The sequence below is a fragment of the Argiope bruennichi genome, chromosome 5 (genome assembly GCF_947563725.1).
Source record: "Argiope bruennichi chromosome 5, qqArgBrue1.1, whole genome shotgun sequence".
NCBI lineage: Eukaryota > Metazoa > Arthropoda > Arachnida > Araneae > Araneidae > Argiope > Argiope bruennichi.
The window spans coordinates 127,692,636-127,713,709 of NC_079155.1; the positions used below are offsets into that span (position 1 = coordinate 127,692,636).

At 32.9% G+C, this 21,074-nt stretch overlaps 1 protein-coding gene across 1 annotated transcript in view; it reads right to left on the bottom strand.

The window, feature by feature from the left end:
• Positions 1-21,074, bottom strand: part of LOC129968406 (protein O-mannosyl-transferase TMTC1-like) — a 314,983-nt gene that overhangs the window by 49,476 nt on the left and 244,433 nt on the right. Inside the window, exons 7-11 of the mRNA XM_056082263.1 lie at positions 17,687-17,873; positions 14,849-14,970; positions 13,531-13,695; positions 9,968-10,081; positions 743-877 (exon numbers count right to left, since the gene is read on the bottom strand). Coding sequence (XP_055938238.1) covers positions 743-877; positions 9,968-10,081; positions 13,531-13,695; positions 14,849-14,970; positions 17,687-17,873 — 723 coding nt within the window. The remainder of the gene's footprint in view (positions 1-742; positions 878-9,967; positions 10,082-13,530; positions 13,696-14,848; positions 14,971-17,686; positions 17,874-21,074) is intronic.

Here is a 21,074-nt window from a genome sequence, read left to right on the forward strand (position 1 = left end):
GCACCGTGGAAATTCCGGAAGAGAAACACGTGCCTCGGACTCTCTCTGTATGCAGGCACAAAAATTAAAATAAAAAAAACAACATTGAACTACGATTGTGAAATTAGATGGGTAATCTTTCTGCTGAATAGTATATGTCTTTCAAATCTTAGATACAATTTACCATCTGTTTATCTGAAGCATTGTCTAAAACGCGATCTATTTATTTGTCTGTTTTTGAGATTGAGAACACGGAATTCAAAAACTCAAAAATCTCGATGGATGAAATTTGAATGTGGTTTTAGGACCAGAACTATCTAAGATTGGACTAAATTCTTTAACTGGTTGACTTTCTGTTTATTCTCGCTTATGTGAACTCGCTTAGATTGACTATTACAATCAGGTAATATTCGTGGATGCGGAAGTTTCCCTTGGAGCAAATGTTCTCTTAAAATTCTTCCAACAAAGCAGTCTGCTCCTATGTAAAGAAGTAAGTTGGCATTTCACTTTTCTATGCATCATAATGTTTCTATGATCGTCACAGTCCTAGTTTTTCATGGGTCCTTGTTGAATTTCACTTGACCAAACATGTTAAGCCACACCAGCAAAATAGTTAATTTCTTCTCGAATTTTTAATAATAGTAAGGAGACAGATCATACGGCTGTATTTTTAGTGAACTAAATTAAAATAAATTAATGTTTGAATTTCATGACATTAAAGAAGCCATTGAATGATTATTTGCAGTCTGAAAAGTGTTCTTACATATAGAGGCTGGCGAGATTGTAGTACGCTTTGGCGTAGTAAGGATTGATGGCGATGGCCTTTCGGAAGTGCTCTTCCCCATCTTCCAGGAGAGTTCCAAGATTGTTATGAGCTGTGTAGTAATTGGGCCACAATCTGAAAAAAAAAGCATTTTGCCTATTAGTTCGTACATTCAAAAGAAATGATTACAATATACATACTGTGCCGCAACCGTCGATCAATATTTGCAAAGGTTCTGTGGTTTGGACAACGTCTACTTGGATATTGCTCTTGGTATATTCTTTGTGCTAGCCGTCCATCACCCTCCGCTCGGCCGCAAATTAAATGCATATCTGCATGTTCGTCATTCGTGAAATATGACATGTTGTTTGCGAATGAAACTTGTCGACTATCAATTCTGCACTGCTCTTAAATGAATACAAAATGCTTTTATACTCCTCAAACTATCAATTCTGCAATTCCCGCTGCTTTTATATTCTTCGAATGCATGGAAAATTTAATTTACATACGAGAAAGCTCCTTCTCGACTACCTTGTTCCAATTCCTCGCATTCATAGGGCCGTTCTCTTCGCCAGGCTAATTGTCTCATCGATGTCGGTTTTTGCGATTTTCACAGAATAAATGTCTCCTTCAACTCTATGTTTTATGATAATATTTCATTTCCTTAATACCTACTATCATTTCTCTAAATTTACCTTTCGAATTTGGCAACACCCTCTGTAAACATCGGTACCGATGTTGCAGCGATGTTTCCTGGCAAGCATTTTAGTTTTTCTTGAATGCCTTAAAACCTCCTCAGTTTTCACACTACAGACTTATATCAAATTAAAGTGTACAAAATTTCTTACATTTTCAATATTTTATTTTTCTTAAAGTTTTAATATTTTTGCAGATAAGGGTTCTAAAATACTTTTTCGTATTCAATAATTTACGATCCCCTGGTTCACCAAATCGGCATGTTACTTAAATGAAAAATAGTCTAAGAATTTGCTTACACTTAAAAAAAAGCATAGTTGAAAGACCATTTGTTATTTTTTTAAATTAATTTTTTAGTGTTTCCAACAGTTCCCCGAATCCCTATATTTTTACGATTTTCACCCCCTAAACGTCGTTTGGGACCCCATGTTGTATGGTGATTTTTTTTCCTCTTAATGCTTACTATCACCCTCTGAATTGTCGGTCAAATTTGGCTACAAACTGTATACTAATATAAATTTATTTATTTAATTGATTAATTGACAATTAAATTTTTATCTTAAATAATGTGCTGTTTTTAGAGAAGATATGCTTTCAAATTTCTGAATTCTCAATAAATCAATGAAAAAGATATTGTAAACATTTACACAATTGAAGTAAAATAAAATCCAATAAAAAGGTGTTGAAGTGTTTCTTATTCAAACGTACCTAATCACGAAAAAATATAAAAATATTTGTTATAAAACAAAATTAGACAATTTTAATGTATTATTGATTCATTTTAAACTAAAGATTAAATTTAAGACAGTCAATATTGTACATAAGAACATTCAGTTAATTAATGTTTTGCACAGTTTTGTCTTTTTTAAACTAACCAACCCATGGAATAAAAAAATGATTAAGGTAGATAAATTGAGCAGCCCAAGGAAGCATGTTTGCATTCCTTGCTAGAGCAGACAATGACTAATCTGGGACTCACTTGGGAAGTAGGGAGTTTCCATTGTTTAAGAGGAGAATGTAATAAATTAATATACGTAATGAAATTTTGCATTTAGCTAATATCTGAAACATTCTAAATGAGCTTCTTTAAACACGACTTTTACGCAAACTAAATATAAAAAAAGGAACATTTATCCACGAGTTATAAATTACCCCAAAACAAAGGCGAAAATTCTCGCTAGACACCAAAAAAAAAATGTGGACGGTAGAGTTTGCAAATTATTGTTTGGAAAGTCTTTTTCTTGCTTTTTTTTTTAATCCATCCCCCTTACTAATTATTAGGCATGTTATCGGAGATTACAGGAAGATTTTTCTTCAGCCTTCATTAATAAATCACATTGTTTCATTAAGTGGGAAATGTAGGAGGGAGGGAGGGAGGCAGGGGATATGGGAAAATTTATGGGATCAGGTGTTGTGGAGTTGAAGATTCTGCCTCCTGCTTTCCAGTCCTAATAAATTAAGTTTTATCTTCACAGCAAACTGAAGCGATTCTGACTAGGCACTTTTATTTTTGATACCCGAAATTTCTTCGGTAGCAATTTTCTCCACTTTGCTCCACCGAAACAGTTTTTAAAAAATAATTGGTCATGAAAAAAAAAAAAAGGCGTTTTTATAGTAGCAAATCGAAAAGCATCAGAAGGAAATGGATGAATGCATTTATTTAAAAAAGCAAGCAATTCTCTAGTTGGTTGACGACCGATTAGGCATAAACAAAGGAAAGAACGTTTTAAAGTATATGTTTTCTTCTTTAAACTGCAAACTAATGTCTCGTTATTTCTCTGCTTGTGAGAACTGATATTTGCATAGTTTATTTTGATTTTATTCAAAAATCGTAGGAAAAAAAACTAAAAAATTCTTTAAATTAAAGAATATTAACTATGAATCATAGTTTTAGCAAACATTTTCGCTATGGGAAAGGATTTAATGTTATTTCTATTCTCACGACAATATTTTTCTGTTATAACTTTAGAATTAATTGAACATGATTTCTCGGTTTCAATCAACGTACATCATATACTACACTTCGCATTAAGTGGTCAAGCAGCTTGGTAAGGCAAATGGGTCGTAAATTTTTTGCCTTTTCCATTTTCGATAATGTAAAATATTTGCAGATCCACTATCTTGATATCAAAGCTGTGTACTAAATTTCTTCTAACCAACTTTTTATATTTTTAAGTTAACATTTTCACATACCAACGAAATGACAAAATATCAATTAACTTAAAGATCTATATTTAAGAATTATAATTTTGGTAATAAATGTTACATTTCATTTGTTTAACTTTTTTTTTTTTTTGTATTTTTGTACTATAGTATCCGCATACATTTAAGGAGCAGATTTTCATTTGGCAGAAGTTTAATATAATTCTACATTTTTGGTAAAATACCATGTGTTCCATTTTTATACTTACAATTCATTACATTTTTATGTTAATTTTTTACAAGCAGATATGATGATTTTTGATTAATGATTGATTGACTGATGGTTTTTGATAATGAATAATTTAAACCAAAAATATTTTTTTCGGTTCGAGGATATCTAAATGTGCAAACCCAAAATCAATCAAACCAAATTTAAAGGTTAGGAACAAGTCTTTTTTGCATTAGAATACGGTGTCGTGAATGTTAAAGAGATCGTTCATGGTACTAGTGAGTTAAGCAATGAAATGAATTGTACAGTTCCAGATGTTGTGCAAAAAAAAAAAATCAAATCAGTAACATAGTTGCATCAATAAAATCATTGCAATTTGCATCCAACAGCATGATACCGATACATATACAGGACGCAGTATCCTCAAAAAACATATGCAGTATTGTAATTTTTTCAAATGGCATCTGTTGTTATTAAGCTATTGCAGATTTAAATCCATTCAGCCTTTGGTGAACACTACATCTGACGCATCCGTTTCATTTCACTCAATTTACTGATTTCCCCTTTTCTTTGAAGCTTTGCGATCCCATTTGTATTCAAACTTTTTTCTTTTCTATCTTACCTTTGATGTTCGTTCCATGATATTAGTATCACCCTGTATGTTTCGAAAATGAAAAAAATATGTCCTTAATCCGTAAATTAAACACATCTTCCATTTTATGCGTCGTCAGAAGGCAAACGTCCAGCAAATTCCTCAACAACGCGCATAAGTTTCGAGAGTAACCCTGCCAACATAAGCCAGGCATTTTAACGGCCCGATTCGAAGAAAAAGTTAAATGAATAAAAACAGGCAGGACATCCTGCGTTCTTATAAAATACGACACTACATAAAAACTAATTAGGCGATGCAAGTGTCGGGAAGAGCTGTAAAAAGGGGAGTTTGGGCGCATAAAAATTACCCCAAAGTGCTATTTGTCAGCCGTGTCCGGAGGCAGAAAGTTATGTCCATCTGCGCCACTGTTAACTGTGGCGTTAAAAGCTGTAAATGTCGTTCCGTTTTGCCTTCGCACGTGTCCTGCCTTTTATCTCGATTGGAATTTTATGGAAATGAGGATGTTTCGGAAAGTGCAAAACTTTTCCTCGCACCTATCGATTTTTTTTTTTTTTTTTTTTTTATGATATGTTCTGATCTCGAGTTGGAAGGAATGCTAGAATGGTTTGATTGCCTTTTTAATGGTTTTAGTATTCTAAATGATAAAAATAATTTTAAATGATTTCTCTGATTAAAAATAGCTATTATTTTACTGTAAATACTAGTAAGGATAAACTAAAATTAAACACAATACAGAAGAGAGCCCACAGTTTCGCTTGCCCATGTCTTTCCTGGTACAAAAAGCTCTTATTTTATCAATCCCACTTTTAGAAAACTTACCGATCTGAAGCAAAAATATGGTTCAGTCAGAAGTTCATATTGTGAACATTATAACACTTGTGCTCGAAGAAAGAGTTGTAACAGTGTCCCGAGGAATCCTTTGATTGTATCTGCTAGCCAATTAGATATTGACTACAAAATGTTCCAAGATTCTGAATATTCTAATTTTTGTTTTTATTCTTGCTTCTAAATCTGATGTGATTATCTGTCTCGATTTTTTATTTAAGCCGAGAGGGTGTTAATCGTAAATCTCACCAAATTCGTTCCTTTTTAATGGATTAATAATGAAAAGTATTAATTACTGTATTATACTTCTTCGAAAAATTCAGGACTGCGATTAGACTGGAAAAATTAAGGGATGGTGGGAAAATAAAAATGGCGGCAGTAGAGCTATGAGTAATCCAACGACTAAGGACGATTTTTTTTTTCTATTTGATGTTGCCTCTGCTAAATAATCCTATCCAAATAAACAAGTCGAAATGATTGTCCGCCGCACCTACCTCACTCTCTCACCTCTAGATAAACGAATTGCCTGTTTTGTTTCTCCTTACATTAAAAAAAATATCAGCACAAAAAATGTAAAGGGGCGAGAGCAATGTAATCAGTATCGAATGAATGGATGCGACAAAGCAAGGGGCTCATGTTCGATGACTGAGGATAACCAGAAACGAGTTACATCTTCCCTTCCGAAACACCGGTGACTCAGTAAACAGGCAAAAACAGAGCAGAAAAATGGCTTTCCAGAAATTATTCAAAATGTGGCTTTCTTTTTTTGACATCCTTTTGGGAAGCAATTGACTTGCAAAATTTGCGATTCTTGTCAGTAATTGTGAGTGTTTTGCTATTTGGTGATTTCATTTATGAATCATTGATACCGTATTAGAACATACAGAGCGGCCAATGCATAGCTATTGACATAGTTACTAAATGCGGTTAGTATAGTCAAGTGCAGTAAACTTCCTTTTATGTTGAGTTCATTTTGTTGATAAAGAAGTTATGATCATTCAAGAACGTCGTCTTGTATATTTATTTATGTGCGTGGTCGGTCTAATCTCATTTGTTGCATTCATATTTAAGATTACAAATGCTTATCTATCCTTATCAAAATTGTATTTTCTGGGTACGTTACTGTTTTCTTGCCGCGTTTCATAGTGTTCTTAACTTGTGAATCCTGTAACAATTATTGAAGAGAATGTCCTCCCTTTTTTAGTGTTGCAGGTTTTGCGTAAAATATCGGAGAGTAATAACAGAATCGAGTACGGATGTGAATCTGTTTCCTTTTGTCATTTGGATACAGAGTATGATATAAATCTATAACTTCGAAGAGAAGACGATGAATCAAATTTCATTTAAGTAGCATTTTGCATTTTCGAATTATAGCATTCATATGCAGAAAGGAAAAAAACATCCTATTTTCAGACAGATGTCATCGAATATTTGATATATACTAACAATTGGTGTAAAAAATTAACAATGTACTGAATTCCATTCATTTTGCTTGTTGTTTTTGGAAGGCATTAAAAGAGAGATTCCGCTTCCCAGAAGTCAAGTTCAGCTAAAGCGGGTACATAGTGGACGATAGTTGACATTTCAGGGAACATGAATAATTATGTAAAGTCTCTCTTCTTGCTGAGTTTCCGTTTTTATTTGGGCACTTAGGTGTCAGGTTGTCGAATCTCCTCGTGACAGTGATGAAATTATTGTCGTGTCCTAATATATTCTCATATTAGCAGTCTATACCATCCATAACTAATTTTATCCATTTGTTGATTTTTTTTCAAGGATTCACAGTGAAATAAACAGTTACTTTTTCCCTTTGTCTGCATTATATGCTCGTATTTCAATTTTGAGGGCTTCAAGCTTTCATTGGATTTTATTTTCTTCCACTCCCGCATATATTATAATCGTAGGATTTTACTGTAATTGGTGTTCTAATTATAATTTTGTTCTTCAACACTCTATTATTTTCTATTTCTTGTTTTAACTTTTTTTATATCATCCTCAGTTGCCATTGCAGTTGCAATGTACCCCCTTCTTTATATTTATTACATTTTTATTCCGATTTTAAATGTTTATGTGTCTATGCCAGACTGAATCTTGTCTTTATACTACCCTGTACACTCTCATCTTCTGGATAAATTAAGAAGATTTTTCCAAGATCTCAATCTCGATTTTGTTTACTTTGCTATCCCCTTTCAGTGAGATTACACTTTTCATTTGTATTAAATCAGTTTTGTCCTACTTATTTCATGCATACCCAACTTACCTAGAATAACTGGGAAGACAGCTTGTTGTCTAGCAACAATAGACAATACGATGATATTAAATATACTCAGCGTTTTACATTTTATCAACATTCTTAGCTGGAATCCCGTCTAGGAATATTAGCATATCAGTTTGTATTTTATTAGCTGGATTTAAGAAATCTTCCATAGTCGCTATCGCCTTTTCTTCACTAGTGACTTTTACGACATTGTTGTCAACCACAGTATGCTTCTCTCAGATGATATAAAAATTATTATTATTATTACTGTTTTTTTCTCAAGATTAATTATTAATATTAATAATAATGAATATTATTAATGTAATGGATATTTGTAATTAAAAGTCACTGGCAAACAAAATTCTGAATAATACTATCATTTTTTACAGCCCCTCCTCCCCCCAAAAAGCTTAAATTATAAAAGATATGTTTTTAAAATATGAATCCGACGTGAATAATTTCTTCTCATAATTCAATTAAATGACTTTCGGCAATTATAGATATATTTAAAAAAATTCGAAATATCTTATTCAAGATAAGCATCTTAATCATAGTATTTTTAGTCACAGTTCTAATCAATAGATCAGAAGTTTCTTTGAGTCTAATATGCCCGCTCAAGAGGAAAGAATAAATCCCTAATTAATGGAAGAATTCAGTCAGCAATTAACATTAACAGATCCATCAATGGATCATCTCGAATACATACACAATTCATTTCCAATCGCTCAGTTTGAGCAGATATATATATATATATATATATATATATATATATATATATATATATATATATATATATATATATATATATATATATATAAACTATTGTGTGTGCAAAAAAATCGCTTTTATTACTTATTGACGAATGACAGCAATCAAATGTAACAAACCGCCGTACGAATGCTTCGCACTGCTTTATTAAATAAGGTGCAATGGAACCTACTTCAAAGTTCACTAATGAATGGATGCACAATATATTGTTAGAAAGAAGAATAAAAAAGAGGAGTTGCAAGTTATTATTACGAAGAGAGAGTTCGCCGTATCACCAAACCATTCAGTCAGAGGAAGGAGGGTGCAAAACAAATTAAGAAATACACTTTAAATAGAAAAGTTAGTTGAGGGCAAAAAATATTCTTAATAATTGGTTAAACGCTAGATATTTATTATCTATGAAAACTTAAGACCATGCTTTCCAAAATTATTAAATTTACAAATATATTTTTTTTCACTATCTTAAAATTTTAAAATAAATTGCCTTTTTAATGATAGTTTCATTTCTATACTTTTTTAATTTTTAATTTTTTTTATTTAATCGAATACACAATCTGTTATAATGCTTTTTTTTATGTTATGATAAAATTGAAACTCGCTCATCAGAGCCTTTAATCGCGTGTTTTGCCAGTATTAAAATGAAGAGAAAAAAGTTATTTTTTTTTTTAGATATTAAGTCCGAAACAGGATATTTAAATTACTTCCGTAGTCATTTGTCGCAAACTGATTTAATTAAATTCCTACTTTTTAATCGTATCAAATTACAAGCTTTTTTAATATATTCCATTTAAATCACCCAATAGTAAAAAAAGGTCAATAATTTGACAAACAAGCTAATCGCTACAGATTACTAGATCAGAATATCAATCTTTCTAAAAATAAGATCTCTCATTTTCCAGTTTCAGTAATAAACTGACCACCCTCTGCGCACCAATTCTCCGAAGATATGTTCGCGCGTCCAACATGGTCCTAGGGAAACATTTTTTAGTTTAATTTCACTTCTTTTATAAGTCCAGAAGTACCACATTTTCGCTGCGATGGCAGTCCATAGAAGTCCTCTGTACATAAATGCAATTTGAAAATATCCATCCAGTATACACGTATCGATATTAGATTCAGATATAAGTAAAAACATTTCTCGAAGACTTGCATCAGTTGGATATGCGTTTATGCGATAAGAGGACACAAACAGCCTAGACTTTCTTTTGACACGCATTATGCAAAATTAGACATAAATGTTGTTTTTTTAATCATAAGCTTATTTTTTTCTTTAAATATGGAATATAAAATGAATTCAACCATAAGAGTGTAGAGATTTTGTACAACCGTTTAAATTCAGCTCGATGAATGCTTGCACGATTTTTCTCGCATCTTTATAGCATCTAAAATGTAATCAACGAAAAAAATTGCCTGTAAGAAATGTCTTTGCAGCACTGTGGAAATACAATAACAATTTAAAAAATAAAAATAAACACAGCGGTTAAAAAAATGACTTCCCCGTCTAATATGAAGTATATATAATGAAGTATAATATAATGAGATAAATTAGCAACGCCTGAAGAAAGTTTTGAATAAATTAGGGATAAACTTTACAAATTTAAAAAGACGTGGAACAATCCCAAAGCGAGCCCAAGGTGAAAGAGATTTTCCGATAAGCATTCGCGTGGACATAAATCTGGAGAGTCCGCTGCTTACCTCAGTGCTATACGGTAGTGCTCGATGGCCTGGAACTTGTCACCTACGTCCTTCTTATAGTTGGCATAGTTGTAGTGAGCTTTGGCGTTGTGGGAAACTGACTCCAGGCCCGACCTGGAAAAGGCATCCATCAGCGATCAATAGGAAACTCTTTAAAAAATAGTAAAATGTATAAAACCAAGAATTTTAACGATGTTTTTGTAAATAAATAGAATACATATTTTTAAAAATAAATAAGATTGAAAGAATAAATTAATATTTTAGAAATGTAATATATTTGTGTGTATATGACCGTGACTATTAAAGAAATACTAATAAAAATGAATAATAATAAAAGAAATACTAATGTAAGAAATAATAATAAAAAATGGGCTCAATGAAGTATGGAATTTTAACTTATTTTGAATAAAATGATATCAAATTGCTATATTTACTAAATGGACGATTTTGATGCAAGTAGCGTTGTGGTACAATAACAAAGTAAAAATAATGGAAATTAATTGAAATTCTTAAGATTCTTTCTGTAAATAGTAGAGAGGATTTCTGTAGAGAGGATTATCAAACAGTTTAGTGTTTATCTCAAGAAACGAGACGAGGCAAAATTCTACTTCCAATGAAATGATTTCATATTTAAAATTATGCACACAGTCATTAAACTTGCTCTACTCAACATCAGTTTTGCAATTACTTGTAAATGCAAACCATAAATTCGGAAATAGTTTATACAGAAATATTCACCCTATTTTTAGAAGAAGACGAAATAAAATATCATTCACGGACCAATAATTACTCAGTGCTTAAAGTTTATTTTATGCGTACAGATTAAACAGCATACTTTGATAAACAGAAGTCCATCTGCTATATTATTTCGCTCTTTGATTCAAATGGTTTTAAACAGAAAACCTAAAGTATTTCAAAGTTTGGAGATCTTTTTGTTGCTTAAAATAAAGCATAATTAATTTTTTAATTACAAATACTGCTTTACCGCCCAAGAGAAGCAGCCCGATCCTTTGGCTTTGCGGATCTTCCAGGAAGAGATCTCGCCGGTGTGAGTAGAACAGCAGATGCATACGAAGGAGAGGTAAAACGCGGCTTTGCAGTTTAGGCAATTGCCACTGAGAGTTAGTTAAATTTTTAAATATATTATTATGAGTTGGGTAATTAATAGTAACCGCAATATAATTAGAGCTGACAGAACACTGGTATTAGTTTGGTGTATTTATAGTCATTCAATGCAGAAGTCATCAGCGTTGTAAGTGCTGCAGAATCTATTTCTGTAAGGATCTACAAAGTAGTGAATGATATTTATTTGTTTAGCTCTAACCTGTTTCACCTACCAACCCAAAACGGCATACGATGCCGTTTGACATTCAGCAGGAAAGTTACAACATACAGATAACGTTTGAAACTAAGAAATGCGTAACAATATGCAGATAACTTCAGAAAATATTGTAAAACATTTAAACCAAAGTTAACGACAAAGACAAAAATTAATATGAAATATATTAATATTTAAAAAAACGGAAGGACATAATGAAAAGTATATAGAATATAAAAGAGTCTAAAAGATAAATTAATCAATCACACACTCGGAAATGCTAAAATTAAGAGCCTACTAAAAGCTCTTCTTGAAAAGTTTGAAAAATGCAAAAGAGTTTTCAATGGAGTCTCCCAAATCCAACACCGCTTTCTTGTTTCTAAATCCTGCACACCAAAGAAGATGTTTAGCATCTCTTCGGCTCCACAGCTGCACTTCTCACTCTTACCAAGAATCTCTTCTGGTACGTTTTGAAGATATCAGGCCCGGTAAGAATCTGATTATGTAAAAAGTCACCTTTTAATCTTGTCAGGTTTATTTTTATTCTTACGATTTGTGAATAGTATGATGCGATTCATGCTTAGTAGAATCCAGATAATCGAGGCTTGAATCGCAACTCCCGAGCAAAACAGTAATGATAGCGGACTGTTTTAGAGATCTTTAAAGCAATAGACTGTGCTATAGATATTGTGGAAAGAAAGCTTGCCAAATTCCAGCCATTTAATTCAAAGAATTTCTATCAGATCCATCGTGTTCAGACAGACAGACTGAAAGGATTTCAAAAACGGATTTTCGAACTCAAGGATGTGTAAAAAGTTTATATTAATCGAAATGCTAAAATGGCATTTTAGACCTCTTGTGCTCTTGTCAGATTAGGTTTTCCCCCCAGAGTTCTCATTCCCACAAGAACTGCTGAATGCTAAGCGGTTTGTTGTCTCAAATTACAGGACACTTTCCTCTCATGCGGGACATTTTTAAATCGATTGTGCACTTCTTAGTTTGTCCCTCCCCCTCATAACATCGTCTCTTATGAATGGATTCTTTTTGAGAATCAGCAAGCTTTTGGCATAATTTGATTCAGTTGCTTGGCTTAAATGGTTCATCCATCGTGAGAATTTTTTTAAAAAATTACAAGTATCCATCGTGAGAGAGAGGGAAAAAAACATATGAACACGTACAATAGCAATTCACTCGCAGACCATCATGCAGCAGGTGGTATTCTTAAATGTGGAGAAAAAATTCAAGAGTGTGCATAAAGGGGTTTCTTTTCTTTGTGTACTGCAGCGCCAACCTAGCAATACTATTGTGCACGGGAAAATTCAAAGTCGGATACTTGTTATACAGTCAAACAATTCGATTCAATTCGGTAGCCAAAGCATAACCTCATTCTGACGTTTTCTCGCCGACTTGGTTCCATTTTGTACCAAAAAAAAAGGGAAGAAAGGTTTTTTTTGTTGTTTTTTTTTTTTACCGAAGAACTTTTTGTCAACTATCTTAAAGCATTAAAAATTACATTTCGTGTTTTAGATAAATAAAATACCTTAAATTTTTTAATTATATAAAATTTCAAAAATTTTCTTGGATTTTTTTTTTATTCTATTAAAAATAAATACTCTGATATGTTTAGTAATTAGTATAAAAAACATTATATTTTACTCATGCAGTAACTATAATCTAAGAGCCATTCCATAAAATAAGGAAATCTTTAGTATTTAAAGGGAAAAAACATTCATGGCGTATTGTGTTCATAAGATTACCAGTTAACCTCTGTCGGTTCCAGTTTTCCATATAGAATACCAAAAGTCGAAGGAACCACCAATTTTTTAAAGTTTTGTGAACTCTGCAACCTCGTTTTGAGTTACTAATCGAAATAGATTTGGTATAAGAACATTATTTGGCCATGTTGCGCCAAACGAAGTGGCTAATTGTAAGAATTAATTAAAAGTTTCTGAAAGTTTTTATCATGATATAAAAATGTAGCAAGGAGTAAAATATGAAAAAAAAAGTTGCTTTAAAATATGAATAAAAACAAATGACTTTTTAAAACTGAAAAATAAATATGAGAATGTCGATCATTCAGTGTGGCCAATGTTAGTGAATTCGTGTTAAAAAAATCACAAGCGTTGAATTTCAAAATGTGGATAATCAATAAACCTAAGAATGCATGCCCATGCTAAATCTGATTAAAATTATATCTTCTATCTGACTTGTTTTGTATTAACACTATCCGTTTGTGGTCACTTACCTGACTAGTGCCTCCCTATTGCTCCAGACATTGTTCCTTGCCATGGTTTTTAGTACGAAGAACACGATGAGCAGTAATGCTCCTGCGCGGCAGATGGAGGCGATAACCGGTCCTCTCTGCATCAGACGCTGAAGGCCGTGGCTCACCAGCAAGCAGAAGCCTAAGCTGTTCGAAAGAAAAAGAAAATCAGGCCATTCGCATATCGCGCAAATACTTTTCTTCTAGAAATTATTCATACCCTCTGTCAAAGAATCAACCGAACAACGCACACATTTTTAGGAGCTGTGAGGAACTCGTTTTGAATTCATTAGCCTTAAGGTCAGAGGGTCACAAATTCGAGACCTAAATATTTCGTTGATACAACATATGTAAGGATGTAATGTTAATTCTGTTGAAAGACGAATGCTCTGTCGTAGAATAAAGTTATCGGAGGGATTGTTATTTCAGATGTTTTTCTCTTTAAATTAATATGAATCAAATTAATGAGATACGTCCTAAAATAACTCTAGAGTAATTTTAAAATGAAACATTAATTCAATATCCAACAAACATTAATCCAAAAATTATAGAAAACATGAGCTTTTTACATACTTTTATTCAATTTAACTTTTTTCATGCGTACAAAGGTGAAATTTTGTAATCGAAATATCTTCTTCTTGATAGGCAAAAGTTTTCTAATTCTGTATACTTGTGGACATTTAATGGTAGCAATAGCAAAAGCATTGGCGAGTTTGATGAAACCGCAATTCTGAGTGATTGTTAATTGTGCTTCACTTTTGTCAGAACAAATTACTGTGTAGAATTTTATATTAAAAATGCAGAAACAGCCTAAGTGTTCACTTATATGTAATATCAATCAATATTTCTGCTTTATTCAAAGTATAATAAAATAAGATTAAAAATTTAAAAGTTTATTGCGCACTTTAAGGAAACAAACACACTAGATGTCAGAAGATGCTCAATGACATAAGCAATCGAGTCGGTTCAACTTTAAGCAAAAACAGCCAGATTTGGCTTGACAGCAATGACTGTTTTGGTAATTCAAGCAAAATGAGTGTAATACGCTATTTCTGTATATCGAATTTATGGGACAAGACAGCTCCGTTTTTTAAATCTAACCCAAAAGTGTTCTCAAAAGTCACAAAATTAAAAGTGCAAATCAAACGTTTTTTCCCCTTTCAAAAAAAAAAAAAAAAAAAAAAATGTTGAATTCTAAATTAGATCTAGCACGTCGAGATCTGGCGGTTGGTGAACATTGGTTATTGTTGAGAGTTTGATTTCTTAAGCCCAGCTGTTACATCGAGTCGTCGGTATTCACCTGGGTATGTAGAGGACTCTTTCTGCGACAACAAATCCGACAGTCACGAACAGGTTGGAGGCGGGCAGGAACGAAAACACCATCAGGGACAAGGACAAAACAACACGGCGTCTCTCCATGCCCTGAAAGCAAAAGGAAAATGACATTTCTGTTGACTACAGGAATACAAATAAACAGAGCGAGGGTTGAATAACTTCATTCAGAAACGTAAAGAAATAGCTTGTAGTTTCTCATTTACGAAATATAGAATCATATTAAAACCAGAATGCCTCATAACTTTCTCGTATACTCTTTAATAAAGGTATTATCCCACCTTGCATGGCAATGGCAAATAAAAAAAATATATTCTTTGGCGTGAATTTAGCATAATTTTATTGAATATATTGTGATCATTGGCGTATTTTTTTGGCGATTAATCCCTGACATAAAATTAATAATATCCAAAAAATGAATTTGTGTTTTAGATTCGTTTTTACCAACCGATCAAAACAAAAATTTGGCACAGAACTAGACTTGTAGTCCCAAAATCACATACCAAATTCGATGTATTTAGATCACTACGTTTTAGAGTTATCGCATTTACATGTTTCTGAAAGTACAGACGGATAGAAGATGAATCGATTGTTCGATTTTCTCAAAATATTATAAGTGTCTATACAAAAGATATTTAATTTGTGTTCCGAATTTTGTTCATCTGTCTCTCTTCGTTTAGTAGTTAACGTTTCAAATTATATTCGAACAGCCGGGCAAACAGACTTTCTCTAAACAGATTTTGATCAAAATTTCAAAGAAATCTACAAGTGTGATATAAAAACCAAGCACGAAATTCCATCTGTCTAATTGAAAGCGTTTTTGAATTATCTTTGCACTTTCAATTAAATATATCTGGACAGACAGACAAACATTTTCTAAAAATGCTTTTTTCGAATTCTGGGCGGTCTAAAACGTGGCCAAAATTTCGAGCTCGAATTATTTGTGATTCATTCTTTATACTTCAAGTACGAGAAAGTAAAAATTAGACCATGAAATTTTACTTAAATGGACACAAGTTAACATTTTTAAAACTTTTTGTTGATGGTTATTTGCTTCCTAAATCCGTAATCCACATTCTTCCTTAAATTCTGATTACTTATAATGCTTATTTTTATCCACCATTAAAAAGACAAAGTTACACAAATTAGTGAGAAAGGCATACGTTACAGAAATCCAAACTAACTAATAGATTTTCTTCATATGTTGTCACAAAGAGTGAGAAGAAGCCCATGAGTGAAGATTCTGCAGCAGCTCCTTAAAGAATATATATATTTTTTAAATTTCTTTAACGGTTGTAGGCATCTGTCGAGCACCAGACTTCTTCCTCTGTTCTAAAAGGGTAACAGCAGCAGTAGTAAAATATGATGAAGTGGAGAGTGGAGAGAATATTCATTTTGTGCATTGCGATATTTTATATAAATGTAGTTTTACATTAAAAATGTACGTTTTTTTTACCTTCGTGTTGGCATTCCAGCAAGTCTAATTTTAAATATATTTTAGATTTCTCATATACAATGTTCGCTTCATAGAAACGCTGGCAGCGGTAACTTTGATAGGCGGTAACTGTAATGTTAGTTAAAATTTATGCGCCTTAAATTTTATTCACAAAAACTGAAGAAGACTTTGGTGAATGTTTCTTGATAAATAATTAAATAGTCAGTGATTTTTTTTACTAATGAAAAGCATGAAAATATTTCATTGCGTTCACGTCAAATAAATAGGCTCGTACTACGAAATGCCGTTCTTATGTTCTCCCGGCTTCTCTCACTGCATTCTAGGGCAGGAGCTCTGAAGCGAAACGTTAGACGTCTTACAGAACTGCCAGTAGAAAAGTTTATCGTTATCTGTTATTGGTTTGTTAATAAGCGCCTTACATGAGCTCAGCTCCTAGCTAATCCGTTCAGCTTTTCTCGGGCAATTTGGGCCGTATTAGTTGTTCCTCCATTGTTTGCTCAATTTCTACTTTTTTCATTGCAGGATTCATCTTCTTAAGTCGCTAGCGGATAGCCGGACTCTGCTGATTAGATACATCTTCGATCTGTTTTTCGTTCTCTGATTAGTCTATCCCATCCCCAACCGTTCTTTCTTCTTCTTTTTCTTTTTTTTTTTTAGGTTCCCGATTATTGGGTTTCTCCGCTCGAACCTGAAGGGGAATGATTTTGTTTTTTTCAGCTAAATCCCTATGGGAATACAAGAATGCAATTCCATAGTAAAAAAAAAAAAAAAGATTCATATTATTACGAGCCACACCTTATTACCAGATAGTAAGATGAAAAGGAACGCTTTTCTAAATATTTCTGGTGAATACTTTCACTGCCCTGCAATCAGGATTTTATAGATTACAGGAAAGAGGAACGTATGACAATGGGGTTTTTAGTTATTGTTGAAACATTTTAATGAAAGTTGTACTTTATCTACTAACAAAACCCTTTCTTTATCAATTTAAAATTTTTTTACATTTTCGTATGTAAATCAAAGAACGTAATAGTACAAAAATAGAACCTCGAAGGTGTAGTGAACTTCTTGCTGTAGAAGAATCCATTGTTGGAAGTTTGGTTATCTGTAAACGATAATGATAACTCTAAAATTAAAATTCAAAGACCTAGACGAACAGAGACTTTTGACAGAGACTTCTACCTGAGAAATTTCCACCATTTCGAAGAATGCCTCAGGAACTGAAGTCTCTATTTCATTTAAGTGTACCTTATGAATTTCGGTTAGGTGTTTGTCGAGAGATCTTTATGTATTGAAGAAAGACATGTTCGTGGGGTACGCAGTCGAAGAAAGGAACCTACCTCATCTTACCTGCTGACGGATCGAGATCGTGGTCAACGCCAGGAGACCAAGTAGGTAGGCCAGAGAGGCAACGTTTCTCCCTTCCCAGACACTCTCCACTAAGGGGATGCTGCTCGTCTGCCAGTCGTACGACAGGGTATTGGGGCACAAGAGCAGCCATAGATTGAATGCAGGCAAGTAGAGGTATGTGAGAAATCTAATCAAATAAAAGAAACTTTCATGAAATACGCTCAGTGGTGAGAATATTTAAACATTTATGTATATAGCCTACTGATGTCTGCTTTCCTCACATTAATTTCGTAACAACGATAGCTATAGTCACACAATGATCTTTAAATATTACGGAACGATTAGATTAGTTTAATGTTCATCTAGTAAAAAGATCGGAACTAACTTTTTAATTTGCAAACGGTATGAAATAAGAGAAGTAGTGGTAAAGTTGTAGAGTATCATCAAATTAGTAAGAAAAGTCAATTTGCATACATTTATGCAAAAACCAGAACGCGCAAAATGTGGAGTTGTTTGATCGTGATGTCCAAGAAACTTGGACGAATAAATGCTCATCTGCAACGGCAAATATTTGTGATAGTGCTGCTCTTAAAAGATGGTTACACATAATGCAGTTTCTTTTTTAAAAACTGAAAAGGCCAGAAAATCTTGCATGTAGACGGATGCTTTCTGAGAAGTGATGATACAACAAGAACGTCATCATCCATGGTTAAACGCCCCTGGGATTGAATCCTGTACCTGCTAAATAATTCTGACATCAAATGCGCTGAACGATTCATGTAGGAAGAAAAATTTTTCAATTACGAACTTATTGGTACGACTAATTAAGAAAAAACTCTAACATAAGCTCGCTGCTTGATGTTTTTGCAATATATATTATTATCTAATTTTGTTTCCACAGTGCATTGTTTTGCTTCAACCTTCAAATGTGTTACCCTGACACGATAGCGCCACTTCAGATAAGCCATTTAATATAAAACATGGTGGATGCATTCCAGCAAGAAGGAATAGGTTTGAATAGTCGGAGTAGTTTGCATATTATCCGATGGGATTCCATTGAGCTTCTTTCTGTGTAAATACCTCAAATAATAAGTATGACCGACTTTATCATCGACTTTACAGGTCATACAGCAACTAATGTTTCGCCTCGTGTCAACTCGTGGCAAATGGAAATTTCCGTCCAGACGTACATTGTGGTTGTAAGATGATTAAAATCAGCCAAACAAAACGCAAATGCTCTTTTCTTCTATTTTCTTTTTTGTTTACATCATTCTAGAAATAATGAAAAAGAAATGCAAGTTTTATATGTTTTATTTTTAAAGCTAATGCATGTAATGTCTTGTTTCAGAAATCGCTCCGTGGGTTTCCGATGTGCATGCTCGATAATGAAAAACGATGCTTTATTCCACGGAAATTCCAGAAAATACAATGCACAGAAAACAAAACTTGCACACTAGACAGCAAAGACATAACTCATATGCACGAAAAGAATAGAACTTGTAGATACTAACAAGTAGACAGTAACTAAACTGAAAACTGTAATAGCGTTCAGCTCCAACAAATAGATAACTCACTCTATAATCAACACTCCAAAAAGAATTATTCCTCGTGTGAATGATTACGCTCATATAATCACCCAAAACATGGAATTCTCGTGAAGAGTATAGATCTCTGTCTTTTACAGAAATATGGAATGATCCATCCTCAAATATCTATTTTTTTCTTTAAAGTCGCTAAATTCTGAGGTCAGGGGTTATACAATATCCCTAAAAATGTCTTTTCAATCATGAAATATAACAATATTACAGATTAGTAACAGTATTCGTTTCGAGTACTCCGCAAGTGGAGAAATATGTTAATTGTTTTCCCAAATGCAGTTTAAATATGAAAGCCAGTACGGGAAACCAAAAGGTGAAATATGGTTGCTGAATATATGTAAAATAATTTTGTAATTTTATTTAAATGTTCCGAGAGTGTTTCTTTGAACCCAGATAGATCCATGAAGGAATTCTGACCGGGTATACTCGTATGTCAAGTGGGCAACCGTGTAATGTTTCTGCAACGTGTTATCTAAACATTCAGTATTTGGAATATTTGATAATTAATCAATACACAGAGTAAAAATATAAATTTATTCAAGATTATTGTAGTTTAGAAATGTGACGTTATGTTGAATGTACTACCCTAGCTAGACATATGAATATTATTATGCTTTTAGTACATCAATATTATAAACCTGTACTAAATTTTGATTTCAAACAAAAGAAAGAAAAATCTCCAGAATGCATTATCGATTCTGCTCATTGTAATAAGTAGCAAAATACACAAGTTTATAACAAAGACGAGGCAAGATGGTCTTTCTTTTCTTTACTATAGATTGTTAGAAACTATAAAAAAAGGCTATTATTTTCCAGCTTTTTTCCGCAACTTTAGTCCTCTCCTTATGCACATTCTTGCGCAAGTTACATACATGACACATTTCTGTATCATTGCAGATTTTAGTGTTTTTATAATCCAATTTCATTATTATTGAAATCAATTAATTTTTAATGTAATAATTTTACAAAATTTTTAATATCTCAGCTTCTTTTTGCATAAATTTATTCATTTTATTTTTAAATTGATCCTCTATATTTAAATTTGGTATTCATTAAGAAGTTCCACTTTTTTGCTCCGAGCCTGTGCCGGGTATGAATGAATGCGGATAATTTCAATTAGCAGCAGTTTTCCATAAATGTGTTGCCGAGTATCACCAAGGAATAATTATTTTCTTTGGGCAAACATCTTATTTTATTTTTTTAAAAAACTAGGCGCCTTTGGCCTACAGCTTGTTCGCCCAGATTATTGAATTTTTAAACTATTTATATGGAACAATGAAGTCATTTCATTCACACTTATGGCGACAGTTATGCCTATTTCGACGAGTGATAAACTTACTTTTGCAAAAATTTCTTGATTTCTTTTATATCTTGTTTCCTGTGATTGAATGAAAAGCCAATCGCTTCCAGAATATTTCTAATAATATTTTGAAGCGCCAATAATTGGCGAAGCATTGAATTAAATGCTGCTGTAAAAACGTTAACTCAATCAGATAGTTTATTATATTTATGTCCTGCTTTGAAGATTTCATAAACCTGCTGGTAGCTTTCATAATTTTGAATTCAAAACTTTGTGGTGAAGCTTATAAGCCAGCTAACAGCTACGGGACAGGAGTAATTACTTTTGTCTTTTGGTCTCGTTACACGGCTGCGGACCACAAGGTCCCAGGTTCTATCCTCGCTCATAATAATCTGTCACTTTGGTGACCTTGACCACGCATCCTTTGTGCAGCTGTCGTGGCACCATTTACCCGCAGCAAAAAGTCATCAGACACACTTGACGCAGCAAC